Genomic DNA, 15,001 nt, shown 5'->3' on the forward strand with positions numbered 1-15,001 from the left:
ACAGGGATCAGTGTTATATATCCAGTGGCAGTACTCCTAAAAGTCTCATTACGGTCAGCTGATGCACTCCTCAAGTGTAACTACTGTAAGTTTATGTTTTCTTTTTTAAATGCATGCACGGTGGAAACCCAGGTGGACTACTGATGGGTTTGTGACATCAATCATGCACAAAGCAGATCGGCAACAATCTTATACTATGCATTGTGAAAATTCTGTGTATGGCTGCTGAAGTTCTGTGATGTCATGCTGGTCTCATCAAACATCATGGGACACTGGGATAAAAAAAAATGTTCTTCTAATTCAGCCAAGCAGCGAATTTCCAGGAAAATATTTGATGAACAATTTTTTGGGCAAACACAGCATATTTGCTTTGAAAAACTCTTTGGCAAATTTCCTTGATCATCACTACTCTTCAATATCGTTTACCAGACTCCAGTTGTTTCAAAATGCAGCAGCTGGAGGGCTCAAAGAAAAAAAAAAAAAAAAAATGAACATTGTAAACAGGAAAATACATTCCCATGATGCTATGCTTTTACATTGAAAACATGCCTCTCCCCCTCATTCACTGATCAAGAATCCTGTTCTTAATTCAAATGCACAGAATTATTGGGACGTGTTTTCCTGTTTATGATTCAGGGTGTGTTTTCTGTAAGGAACAGTTAACCCTTAAACTGCCACATACTTGGGGGGTTAATGCACCCCGGGATGCCAAATACTTTTTTGCTACATTTTTTAAGGAAAGTCACAATTCACCAATGAAAAAGTGAAATTTTAATGGAACACATATTTTTTTCATACAAAGAGCATCACAATTACTGCAAAACTGATCATTTTATACACTGCCAATGAACTGTAAAAAAACTACTGTAACAATCAATTATTATATGTACAAGGTGCAAATGATGCCATTGACGAAATTCAGTAAATCACCGAGCCAACTGCTCTTGAACTGGCTGTGCGCGAGCACACAGAGGCCAACGCTGATGTTTGCAGGCTAGTCCAGTGCAGTGGCTGAATCCCAGGGACAGTGATGCTGATTTGCTAGGGGGCCGCAGTGGTCATGAGCTGGCTGCTCAAAGAATATATGGCACTGACTGATCAGCTGCAGTGCTGGCAAATTGCACTGGGAACCAACTATAGCCGGTTTCGGTGTTCAACGAATGTATGTTGCCGAACATACTCAGCTCTGGTGTGCTGGCAAATTGCACTGGGAATGGACTATAGTCAGTTGCAGCGTTCAAAGAATGTACATCATCGAATATACTTGGCTCTGGTGTGCTGGTAAACTGACTATAGCTGGTTGCAGTGGTTTAAGGGTTAATAATATTTTAGCAAAAATGCATGTGCTTTACACCTTTTGCGCATACATCTGGATAACAGACAAGTAGATTATGTGACACGAATAACATGAGGTTTTTCTTTTTTGGATGTTTTTTACAGCATGAGTAGGATCCATTTAATCATAAACTGTTTTTTCTTGTTTTGCATGTGATTAAAAATATTTTTGGCCATCACTACAAACTACATGGAGTAAGAAACATAAATAATAACATTTTTGGGTAGAGCATCCCTATAACCTTATTATAGTAAGTACTGTTCAGATTTTCTAGCTATTGTGGATTTTTTTACTCTGTCTTTGGTTTCTGATTCTGGATTTTGGACTGACTGTGATTGCTTTGGGTTGCCTTTTTGGCAAAACCGTTTTTGCCATATTTGTTTGTCTTTTTTTTCCTGCTTTACTATTTTGTGCTTCTTTTTGGCTACTAAATGATAAAGGAACTTTGTTTAGTTTTGGTCCTAAAAGCCAGAGGTTGATAGTTGTCCTCTCCTTTGAAGGGTATTTCTAATTATTTTTTGAGACTTCCAATCTTTTAAAAACCTGAGCCCCATTTTGGGCCTGTGCAGGCCAGAAAGCCTGACTGTTGATTGTGGGATTAGGCTGCCTGGGGTGAGGCCTATTTCTGAAGCGCAGAGCTAGTGGGCTGGTGTGTGATGTGTTTAGGTCTTTTCACCCCTTTTGTAAGCTTATGTTGTGGAATCATAGCAGGGGGTTCAAAACCAAGAAATCTAACAATAGAATATGAGAGCAAACCATAGAACTGGAGAACAAGCTCAATTCTGAAGCAGCCATTGCACGGACTGCTTCTTCTTATATAGTCATGCTGCAGTGCCAAGTGGTCATGTTCTCCTAGAATCAACATATAAGACATAAGGAATAGAATGTAAAGGATTGTCATGTGTACATAGTACAATGAAATTGTTTCTGCATGTCTGTTCAGAATAGTGACAATGATAAAATAACAAGAAACACACACACTTGCATAAAAAACAATATGTCGAGTGCAACATTTATACAATTATGTACAATATATGCAGAATAGACATTATATATGCAGCATATAGGAATACATACACTATCTATCTATCTATCTATCTATCTATCTATCTATCTATCTATCTATCTATCTATCTATCTATCTATCTATCTATCTATCTATCTATCTATCTATCTATCTATCTATCTATCTATCTATCTATCTATCTATCTATCTATCTATCTATCTATGTCTCTCAGTAATAAAGAGCATCCACTAGTGTCCCATCTCCTTTGCCACTCACTAAGCCCTTAGTATGGCTGTCTGTATAGTTTCCTCACATTTGATCCCCACTCATATTTCCGTAGCTGTTCCATTTTACTTCTTCATTACACAGCATGTTTAGTAATGAGGGTGCTATTCAGTAATAATGGAGCTACACTATGTCATGCGGATTGACTTCTGTGCTGCATTCTTTTGTACAATAAATAACTATATTCATCTTTATTTTATATAGCACCTTTTGCAGCTCGCAGGTATTTTATGAAACAATTTTGAATACAATTCATATTAAGATAATATACGGGGGAGCATACTCATTAGCACTGCCTGGGCACTGTCTATGTAGAGTTTGCACATTCTGCCTGTGCACTTGTGAGTTTTCCTACCTCCAGTTTCCTCCCACAGCCCAAAGATATGCTGGTCAGGCTGTTAGGGCTTAATCTGATGGTGAGTGGCTGCATGCATGTGCCCTGTAATGATGTGGCAGTGGCAGGACTCTTCCTTGTGCCCAGTGCTGCTGGCATATGCATTGGCTGCCTCTTTGCCCTTATATAGGATAATATGAGTGCATCTATGGGACAGCAGTGGATAAAGTGACAGAAAGGTGCATAACAAGGTTTTGGAATAGTGAGAAGGATGAATTGAAAGGATCATAGAGACAAGCAGTGGAGTATTGCACCTGCACTTGGCGAGGAGCGCTGTGCAACAACAAAGTAGTTTCTACTATTGTATTGTAGTAATCATAATCCAAATTGTATTATGCGATATCATCTACTGTTGAATTCTGCTTTGTACTTGTAATATTTCTATTGCACTATTATATTGTATTGATGATTACTTGTGTTCTGTGTATTGTATTGTATTTGTCCCCTTTTTTGACACCCACTGTACACCCAACCTACCTGGAAAGGGGTCTCTCTTTGAACTGCCTTTCCCGAGGTTTCTTCCATTTTTTTCCCTACAAGGGTTTTTTTGGGGAGTTTTTCTTTGTCTTCTTAGACAGTCATGACTGGGGGGCTGTCCAAAGGCAGGGCCTGTTAAAACCATTGCAGCACTTCTTGTGTGATTTTGGGCTATACAAAAATAAATTGTTTTGTATTGTATTGTATTTCTGAGGTGGCAATTGATAGATTGGCCATCTAGCTCTGCGAAGAGGATTACACGTGTTCTGAGTATTGTATTTACACTATTTTTTGACAACCATTGCACAAACCTACCTGGAAGAAGGTCTCTCTGAAATGCCTTATTCAAAATGTATTCAATTTTTTTTTCATGGGAATTATTTCTTGTCTTTATAGGGACTCAAAGTTGGGGAGCGGCTGTCAAAAAACAGGGCTTGATGATTTTGGGCTATACAAGAAATTGTTTTTTTTTTTTGTTGTATTGGGATTTTTTTGCTTTTTAAGTAAGCAGTCAGTTTTGGTAACAAAGGTTTGACAAATATTTCTGCATTAGAATAGGAGAAGGTGTTCACACTGGAAATTTTTCATAAACAATAAAGAAATGCTTTGACTGCACCCACAATGTGACATTCTAAGTTCAGTCTGCTCCAAGGCTGCTGGCAGGGGACAATGGAGTTATTATTCAAAAATCAAGATTGGAGACAGAGCTGAGTTTTTTAGATTGAGCTGAGATGGCTTTATTTGTGCTAGTTAACATCCACACACCCCACTAAGGCAAACAGAGAACTTGTCTGTTTAGGAGTGATCTTCAGTCAGTGCTGTTATCCTTATCATGTCAATGAAATACGAGTTTCCAGCTGATGCCTCATTAGTGACAGTGTGAACATGCAGACAGAAGAGGACCAAGCACTGACCCATGACACCCAAGACTGAGTAGCATATGACCAGAGAGGAAAGAGAACATGCAGAAGCAGCTTGTTTCAGGAAGTCCAGAAGGATACTCCAGGAGTATCAATGTTAATATCTTCTATTAAAATAATTTTAAAAATCTGTCCTTGTTTTTCAATATTTAGTATAGTATAGTTCACCCAAGGGGGGCACTATCGAATCACTCTTTGAAAAAGTGGGCTCTGACCCAAAAAAGGTTGGGAACCTATGCTCTAATCTCTCACAGATTCAATGAGTGTGCAACACAGCGTTTTGCTGTTGATTGTGCTGCATGTACGAAAGGTTTTTACAAGGACAAATGATGTTAAGGGAGGAATTTGCGGCTTTTCTTGCCACCTGTAATTCACATCCATCTTATTTGGATGGGGGATAAGTACCCAAGGATTTCATGTTCATTTTTCATTTGAAGATTCTTGATTAACTTTCTTGACATTTTACAGCTATGCCATATATAAACCGTATCACAGACCTTCTCTTCCATTCGTACAACCTTCGGGCAAGAAGCCCTCCAATGTATTAGACGATGGGAAACTTCGGCAATCCGTGAAGCGCACAGCTATGAAAAACTCTTCTTCCTCCACAGTTGCATCAGGCGCTATATATTGCCTTTGATTCTTGTAAGTCTAAGCATTATCCTCTGATGAAGACCCCTGATAGGGGTTGAAAGCTCAGGAAAAAAACTATTTTATGATACGTGATTTGTTTTTTCTCCCTTCGTGGATCTCCAACTGCATATATATATATATATATATATATATATATATATATATATATATATATATATTGTGACAGGTAGGGGGCGCTCTCGCTCCCTTGAACCCTCAGACTATACGCCAGACACCAGGTAAAAGTCCAAATAAAATATTTATTTGAACTATAACGTGCACAAAGCACCCTCCTCTCCACAATACTCATATAAATACACCATAACACAATAATAATCAATCCTCCACTCTGCCAGATGCGTTGCCACCCTTCCACCCAGCTCAGCTCAACTCTGGGATCTCCCACAGCCCTTTATATAGTCCATGACCCGGAAGTGCTCCTGAACCCCTGTCCATGTGACTTCTTAGCACTTCCGGGTCAGATCCAAAAGTCTTCTTTTCATCCCGGAAGTACGTCGGTCTTTTTGTTCATGTGATTATGACGCACTTCCGGGTTGTATGCGAAAGTCTCTCTGCTCCTCCCTGCAGCGCCTTCTAGGGGCCCCTGTGGTATCCAGCAGGGTTGTGGATGAAAACTCCAATGTCCATAATTCCCTGCTGGTATTCGGGGCACCTCCATGCTGCAGGGAGGGCTCCATCTGGCGGCCTGAGGGTATTGGCCGGGATGAAAGGCCGGTCATATCCCACAATATATCTACTCTATATACAGTGCATCCGGAAAGTATTCACAGCGCATCACTTTTTCCACATTTTGTTATGTTACAGCCTTATTCCAAAATGGATTAAATTCATTTTTTTCCTCAGAATTCTACACACAACACCCCATAATGACAACGTGAAAAAAGTTTACTTGAGAGTTTTGCAAATTTATTAAAAATAAAAACATTGAGAAAGCACATGTACGTAAGTATTCACAGCCTTTGCCGTGAGGCTCGAAATTGAGCTCAGGTGCACCCTGTTTCCCCTGATCATCCTTGAGATGTTTCTGCAGCTTAATTGGAGTCCACCTGTGGTAAATTCAGTTGATTGGACATGATTTGGAAAGGCACACACCTGTCTATATAAGGTCCCACAGTTGACAGTTCATGTCAGAGCACAAACCAACCATGAAGTCAAAGGAATCATTTGTAGACCTCCGAGACAGGATTGTCTCGAGGCACAAATCCGGGGAAGGTTACAGAAAAATTTCTGCTGCTTTGAAGGTCCCAATGAGCACAGTGGCTTCCATCATCCGTAAGTGGAAGAAGTTTGAAACCACCAGGACTCTTCCTAGAGCTGGCCGGCCATCTAAACTGAGTGATCGGGAGAGAAGGGCCTTAGTCAGGGAGGTGACCAAGAACCCAATGATCACTCTGTCAGAGCTCCAGAGGTCCTCTGTGGAGAGAGGAGAACCTTCCAGAAGGACAACCATCTCTGCATCAATCCACCAATCATGCCTGTATGGTAGAGTGGCCAGACGGAAGCCACTCCTTAGTAAATGGCACATGGCAGCCCGCCTGGAGTTTGCCAAAAGGCACCTGAAGGACCATCAGACCATGAGAAAGAAAATTCTCTGGTCTGATGAGACAAAGATTGAACTCTTTGGTGTGAATGCCAGGCGTCACGTTTGGAGGAAACCTGGCACCGCTCATCACCAGGCCAATACCATCCCTACAGTGAAGCATGGTGGTGGCAGCATCATGCTGTGGGGATGTTTTTCAGCGGCAGGAACTGGGAGGCCAGTCAGGATAAAGGGAAAGATGACTGCAGCAATGTACAGAGACATCCTGGATGAAAACCTGCTCCAGAGCGCTCTTGACCTCAGACTGGGGCGACGGTTCATCTTTCAGCAGGACAACGACCCTAAGCACACAGCCAAGATATCAAAGGAGTGGCTTCAGGACAACTCTGTGAATGTCCTTGAGTGGCCCAGCCAGAGCCCAGACTTGAATCCGATTGAACATCTCTGGAGAGATCTTAAAATGGCTGTGCACCGACGCTTCCCATCCAACCTGATGGAGTTTGAGAGGTGCTGCAAAGAGGAATGGGCGAAACTGGCCATGGATAGGTGTGCCAAGCTTGTGGCATCATATTCAAAAAGACTTGAGGCTGTAATTGCTGTCAAAGGTGAGCCGTAGTCATAACTTTGAGCTCCCAGTAATTTGGACATGTGAAGTAAGTAAAACAATGAAGGTTCTTATTTCTCGTAAAGTAACCAGTTGAAATTACAGGATTCAGAAAATGACAATGGAAAATTCAAAGTAAATCAAACAATTTTATTATGTTTCCAGATTTAAAAAAATATATAAAATAAACGCACATCTTAATGCATAAGAATCACATACATTATTATGAATATAATATGAAAAAACCTTCAGTATTGTATGATTCTTTTACAAAATGGTAAAAATCTTTAGAAATTGTAGTGTTCTAACAAGCTGCACAATGTTCAATGTCTTTTTATCAAAGACAATTTTAATAAGGGGCAGTTTTGGGATTCTATATGGGACACTTTGGGAGCATCAAAATGGGCCGACCGAGGCAAAAACTCCAAACACAAAAAATAAAATAAAAATATTGTTGTAAATGCAAGTAGTTCCTAAAACAGTTTTTGTTAACAATTTTAGCTGCAAGGGGAGGAAGAATTAACGATTTAGATTTTTGATATCATATAGTGTTGATAATTATTCTTCTGCATATATTTTATATAAGAATAAGGGAAGAAGGGGCCTGTGCTGCCTCGAAAGCTTCCATATTGTAATCTTTTCAGTTACTCAATAAAAGGTGTCATTTTGCTTGACTTCTCACCACATCCATAATGGCTAACACGGTACAACACCCTAATACTTATATATAAACGTCTACACGTGAAAGTGTGTGTGTCTCTCCGGCCTGGAAGTGAGAGGTGGAGTCGGGGTAAGGGCTCTGCCCGCGAGGAAACAGAAAACTCGCTTAGCCGCTAATAACACAAACGAGGCAAGTACTCACAGCAAAATGAAACCTCTGAAGAAAGACAAAGTCGCTTAGTTGCTAATACACAAGCAAGGCAAACACATCGACAAAATGGTATCCCTTTTACTTTTCCGTCCGCCATTAATACACAAGCGATGCAAACACGTCAGCAGAACGAAACCTTTGAAGAAAGACAAAGTTGCTTAGCCGCTAATACGCAAGCGAGGCAAACACATCAGCAAAACGAATCCTCCTAGGAGAGAGATGCTCAGAGTAGTTCCTTTCAATTACCTGACATCTCTACATTTCATTTTTTTTTTCTGACGATTTTAATAGTTTCTAGGACCCCGGGCTTTTTACAGCACGGGCTTACACAGCTAGTAATATATAAGAAAAAGAAATATTAATCACGATAAGAAAAAGCACACATGCTGGACTTTAGTGGAAAAATTAAATTTAAGCAAGTGAAAAGTATTTAAATCATGGCATTAAATCATGTTTTCCTGATTGTAAGAATTATTGACATCAAAAAATTTGTATTTATGATTTTTTGTCAAATAAATTTTGTTTACTCCATTGGCAGATATTTTTGCTAAATAAAAGCAAAACAACTCCCAATTTAAAGTTTTTATGATTTTGTTTAGTTTTTGTATATGCATTTTTTGCAGTGTTGAATCACGAGGCCGCCAAGCTGCAGACGGACTTGCTACCATCTGTGCTCTCCTACAATCACCGTACACCGGCACTGAGGCAGAGCTTTCTGACTTGAAATACAAAGTATCATTTTGGTTTTCTCAAATTTTTACATGATTAGATTAACTTTTATTAACGTTTCAGTGAAGTTCATGCTTTGTGGCATTGCTGCCTTGAGATTGATCTATTACTAAAAAACATTTTTCCTGAGGTTGTTTGAAAATAACTATAGCCGAGAAGAAATTGTCATTTATGTCTACTATTTTTACTGTATACTGTATATGCACACATATTTTAGTTGGATGTGGAGGTTATACTTTGGATCAATCTTGACTAGAACAGGCCTTTCAGCCCAACCAAGCTTGCCAGCTCTGTCCACCTAATTTCTTCAAAATAACTCTCTACCTCACTACTTGTGTCTATGGTTATCTGTATGAAGAAAAACACTTTAACGTTTGTGTGACATCTACCATTGACCATCTTCCATCTGTGTCCTCCTTGTTCTTGGTGAACTCATTTTAAAGTAACAGCCAGGTTCCACTGTGCTAATTCCCTTTATAATTTTGAACAATTCAATCACGCCACCTCTTTATCTCGATTTTCTTAAACTGAAAAGGTTCAACTCACGCAGTATTCTGTCTTATTTTTATTTACAGAATTTCATTGTGCAAAAAGCTTTTAACATAAACCAAACCATGAAATGGATTATACTGAGGATAACTTTCAGGGTCTAACTGTCATGGGCTTCTCTGGCATCAGGCAGTGGTCGCTTATCTTTGATTCAGCCCTCACAGAACTAATATTATGTAGAAGTTTCTTGGAGTTTCTAAGTTCCTTGTGCTAATGCAGTCTGTACTTTACTTTGCTGCCAGACTTTGAGCTTGTCTTAATCTTTGTGTCTTGATTTTAAGTTTTATTGAACTTTACATTTTTCTTGTCAGCCTTCATATTCAAAACAGAAAAAAAAGATCTGCACCTCAGAGGGTAACTAATTGTTCTCAAGTGCTCAGTGAAGCGCCTTTCAGAAGTAACGTCTCAATAAGTGTATAAAAATAAACTTCACAGGAGATCCTTCTACTAAGAATCTGACAAAATCAGTCTGTAATTTATCATAAAAACTGTCAGTAAAAGAATCAGGGAGAGAAATTAAAAATGATTCAGATTATTGATGTTTAATAGATAACGATTGTTCTTAGACTTTTATTAGTAATTACTCAGTTCAGAGTTCTTTACGGCATCATAATAAGCGCAGATCCATGGACGATTAACTTCCTGACTCTGTTCCAGACCGGTAGCTTCACATAAAAGGTCATTGTGGAAATGAAGACGTCTTTCAGTTTCCCATTGCTCTCTTAAAAAAAAAAAAAAAAAATTTAATAAATTCAGAGTAGTTGCCAGTGTAATGATTTTTTGTTAACAGAAAACAGCACATTTGATGTCACTTCTTGCTTCAGATTAACCAAATCTCTATATAACATTATGCATTCCTTTGGTTGTACAAAAGAGCACTCACCCAAAAAGCAGGAATATAGTATAAATGAAAATGATACATGTTAAATAAATGCTGTATGATTATATTTTAAATGTAATATCAACATTTGGATTTTCTGATTGTATTTTTTTTAACCATTGTGGACCACCAGGGGGAGTACTGCTCCCCAAACCCCGACACAGACAGGCTGAGACACAAGTCTTTCCCAACAGCACACGTTTTATTCAGGTGGGGAAGCATTTTTTCTCTAGCACAGTACACAAGCACCAACTACTATATTGCACTCCTTTTCTTCCTCTTTCTTTCCCTCTCTGTTCCTCTGTCGCCTCTACTCCTCCTCGCAAGCTTTGTCCTCCACCTCCTGACTCTGGCTCGCTGACCGATGGTCAAGCAGCTCCTTTTATAGCACACCTGGAAGTGCCTCAGTTGTTTCTTGACCTTCTTCCAGCTGCACTTCCTGGTGTGGTGGAAGTGGTGCCCCAAAGGATTCAACTGTAGCTGCAGCACCCTCTGGTGGCACCCACGGAGCCCAACAGGGCTGCTCCAAACTACAACTCCCAGCATACCCTGCAGAGACCCATGGTGCAGTAGCAACCCAGGGGGGGCTGCCCTCTAGCATCTCGGGGAGGATACTGCCCCAAAGATGTCTTCTCCCTTGGTCCTTCCACCCTCCCAGGTAATGGTCCTGGCCATCCGCCACACCACATATACAGTAAATCAACAACTTTTCTTTTTTTCTTATCATTAAAGAAAATCTGCTTGCCCTGTGCTGCGTCTGTTTTACTGAGCTCTTATACTGTAATGGACTTCCTTAAGGGAGACAACAAACCTGATGATGCGTTCTGCCTCTTTTCTTGCTGCCTCCATTCGAACCTTGGCTGCTTCTTGTTCCTGCCTCTGCTTCTCCTCCTGTTCCTTCCTTCTCCTTTCATCTTCTTCACGTTTTTTTTGCAGGTATTGCTCCCGTTCTTGTTCTGCCATGGCTGCTAGGTAAGCCTGTTCCTCTAAGAATTTTTTCTCTTCTTCCATCCTTTTCCTTGCAGCCTCAGCTGTAAACAGGCAATACATTTTTAGAAAAGGAGTTCAGTAAGTATAGTTATATGAGATCAGACAAATAATCTGGTCAAGGAGAAGAGGAGGAGTGGAGATTGAAAGTGGATTGTCTCATTGTCACATTGCTTTCATTTATGACACTAGCTATTTAAATAATGCTTAAAGATTAAAAGTTATTAAACATGTGTTGCTGCTTGCCCATTTGTTCTTCACTACTTTCAAGGGCTGGAGTGAGGAAAGAAGTCTTTGAATGTGACAGTCGTACTCCGGTGAAGTCTGATACAAGCACCTGAATGCTTTGCTAAAGCATTTTGGAAGAATGTCATATGGACAGATGAGATAAAAGTATAACTTTATGCTTGATGTGGATCTCATTATTTCTGGGATAATGCAAACATAACATTCCTCAGTCAGAACATCATAGCAACAGTCAGAGATGGTAGTGGTGGTATGATGGTGTAAGGATGCTTTGCTACCTGAAGGCCTGGATAAATTCAGGCTACAAAAAGGATACAGCAGCACTAGAAGAGCTCCAGAGAAGAGCAACTAGACTCATTCCAGGGCTACAGGGGATGAATTATGAAGAAAGATTAAAAGAGCTGAGCCTTTTCAGTTTAAGCAAAAGTATATTAAGAGGTGACATGATTGAAGTGTTTAAAATTATGAAGGGAATTAGTACAGTGGATCGAGACTGTTATTTTAAAATGAGTTAATCAAGAACAAGGGGACACAGTTGGAAACTTAAGGGTAAATTTCGCACAAAAATTAGGACGTTTTTCTTTACACAGAGAACCATACACACATATACATAGACACTTGGAATAAGCTACCAAGTAGTGTGGTAGACAGTAGGATTTTAGGGACCTTCAAAACTAGACTTGATATTTTTTAGAATTAAGTGGATAGAACTGGCGAGGTTTGTTGGGCTGAATGGTCTGTTCTTGTCTAGATTATTCTAATGTTCTAATATTTTAATTGCCATTATTGAAGGAATCACAAATTCTTCTGTGGATCATGAAATTGTTAAGGCAAATGTCTGGTCATCCATCTGTGAGATGAAACAGAAGCACAGTTGGATCATTCAGCAACACAATGATCCAAAACACAAAACCAAGTCCATATCAGAATGGCTGAAATAAAGCAACATTAAAGTGTTGGACTAGCCAAGTCAAAGACAAGACCTAAACACAATACAGATTATGTGTTCAGAGGTGTCATGCTGATTAACCTATCAATGTTTCAGAAATAAAGAAGTTCTGAAAGGAAGAGTTTGGCTGCAGTCATCACAGCTGAAGATGGTGCAACCAGTTATTAAGTAGTGAGGGGACAATCATTTTTTCACACAGGGGCAGTTGGTGGGTAATTTTGCTGTAAGATGAGATATTTGTTCACTCATGTGGACTTTATCTAATATTAAATGTAATATTAAAGATCTGAAAACATTCAGAGTCATAAATTTGAAATAATCAAGGAAACAAATGAAGAGTGTATACTTTTTCACAGCACTGCTTATTAAAAGGCATTAAGTCTTTTCACATATTAGCTTTTAGATGAGAACAGGAAAGGCAATAGCTCTTTAAGGAAACTGAATTCTTTAAGGAAACTGAATAGGTGAACATAGGTGTTTTCAAGATTGTTACTACCATACTTGTTTTATGTGGGACAAATTAAAGGGGAGGCAGGAGCTTTATGTGAAAATTTCAATGACCTGTCTGTCTCTTCTTCCATAATTAGGTTACATCCTCACTACTACATTTTCATTTAAAAACTGTTGTTAAGTGAAAATAATCTCGTTCCACACCTGCGTTGTCATATCATTTTTGAAAGTATCGGCAACACACTAAAACAACTAAAAACTCATATGATGTGCGTTAACACACAAGAACAGCAATTGTGAATGTGAAAAACAAAACAACAAACTGTTTTATTTGGACTGATGAAGAGTAACACACGAGTATAAAGTGAAAACAATCTTGGTCCACACTAGCATTTTCACATTATTTATGAAAGTGTAGTAGTGCTTGAACCTTAACTCCCAGCAGTCCCTGCAGTGGCTCTGATTGGTCATCTGCTGAGGGTGCAGGGGCTGTTTGGCACAAGGAGGCCGGCACGACATTTAAATGGGGGCTAGTGTTACCAAAAAGAGGAGAAGTCTTGTGTGTTTGGTGTCAGGATATGCCTGTCTGCCTCCCATTTTGATACCTGTGGATTCTTGTTTTGTCCTGGATTGTTTCCTGTTTTGGGTTTATGGACTGTCTGGTGTCTTCCTGCTGCATGTGGACTGTCTGAGGATTTGTTATCGTCTTTCGAAGAAAGGAGTGCTCCTGATCCCATTCATACGCCATCATCTCATCAGGAAATACCGGTAGGACTGACCTTTACATTCATATACAGCGTGCTGATCACTGGACTATCTACCATCATTTCATTTTAACAGTTGCCGTTTTCATGGACTTCATAGTGTGTGATTTTTGTTAGTGGTTTGTTATTATCAAATTTGCCTTTATTGTACATCGTTGTAAGGGGAACTAGGGTGGGATCATTGTTTTTATTTATTATTGTTTAATACATTCTTTAATTGCTGTTTTATTACCGGTCGCTTTTTTGTCTCTGCTTGTGGGTGTGTGCTGGTCGGGCCAAGGCTGGGTGCGCCCCTGGAATCTCCACCAAAAAAATAAATAACTCACCATCTCTTCGACGGTGTGAATCTTAGCAGCATGGGACCGCTACAAAAGTATCTCCACCATCACTAAAACAACGAAAAACTCACATGATGTGTGTTTACACACAAGAACAGCAATGGAGAATATGAAAATCAAAACAAATTGTTTTATTTGGACTGATGAAGAGTAACACATGAGTATAAAGTGAAAACGATCTCGGTCCACACTTGCATTTTCATATCATTTACGAAAGTATCGGCAACACACTAAAACAATGAAAAACCCATATCATGTGTGTTTATACGCAAGAACAGCAATGATGAATGTGAAAAACAAAACCACAAATTGTTTTATTTGGACTGATGAAGAGTAACACACGAGTATAAAGTGAAAACGATCTTGGTCCACACTAGCGTTTTCATATCATTTATGATAGTGTCTCCGCCATCACTAAAACAACCAAAAACTCATATGATATGTGTTTACACACAAGAAGGGCAATGGCGGATGTTTTATTTGGGCTGATGAAGAATAACACCTGAGTATAAAGTGAGCTTCTGAGAATACAGACTGGGAGTCATGTCAGTGAAAGTACAGTGACATTTAAAGTGCTACAAGGAGCACTATCCATCACTTGAAGAGGCACAAACAGTGGGGAAAGACAACCCGCACAGCACAGAAATGAAATTTCAAAGTCAATAATCATATCAAAACTTAAAGCCATAAGAATAAAATACAGACAAGAAGATATAAAAAGCAGGAGCCATTCAGGACATGGTCACATAATAAGCATGAACCAATCAGAGCACGATTAGTGTCTGTGATTTCAAAACTCTCTGTTTTCACCCATCCACACTATAAGAATGAGCCAGTGTGTTCAGAAATGTGTGCCTATTAGGTGCATTTTCAAAAGTCTCCATTTTTGGAGGTTAATAATGCTGGGGTGGTGCGGACGAAAGATAAAAACAGAGATTAATGTCTGTGTTTTTAAATAAAAAATGTATCAGTTTCAATGAAACCTTGGATAGTGACCTGAAAGGAGGTTGTTAGTTCACAA

General features: G+C 39.3%; 1 protein-coding gene across 1 annotated transcript in view; it reads right to left on the reverse strand.

Moving 5' to 3' along the window:
• Window positions 1–8,588: 8,588 nt before the first annotated feature.
• LOC114663759 (trichohyalin-like) overlaps window positions 8,589–15,001 on the reverse strand; it is a 247,472-nt gene continuing 241,059 nt past the window's right edge. Inside the window, exons 13-14 of the mRNA XM_051935916.1 lie at window positions 11,058–11,277; window positions 8,589–10,087 (exon numbers count right to left, since the gene is read on the reverse strand). Coding sequence (XP_051791876.1) covers window positions 9,940–10,087; window positions 11,058–11,277 — 368 coding nt within the window. The 3' untranslated portion in view covers window positions 8,589–9,939. The remainder of the gene's footprint in view (window positions 10,088–11,057; window positions 11,278–15,001) is intronic.

Source organism: Erpetoichthys calabaricus, chromosome 13 (genome assembly GCF_900747795.2).
Source record: "Erpetoichthys calabaricus chromosome 13, fErpCal1.3, whole genome shotgun sequence".
In the NCBI taxonomy this organism is placed as follows: Eukaryota; Metazoa; Chordata; class Cladistia; order Polypteriformes; family Polypteridae; genus Erpetoichthys; species Erpetoichthys calabaricus.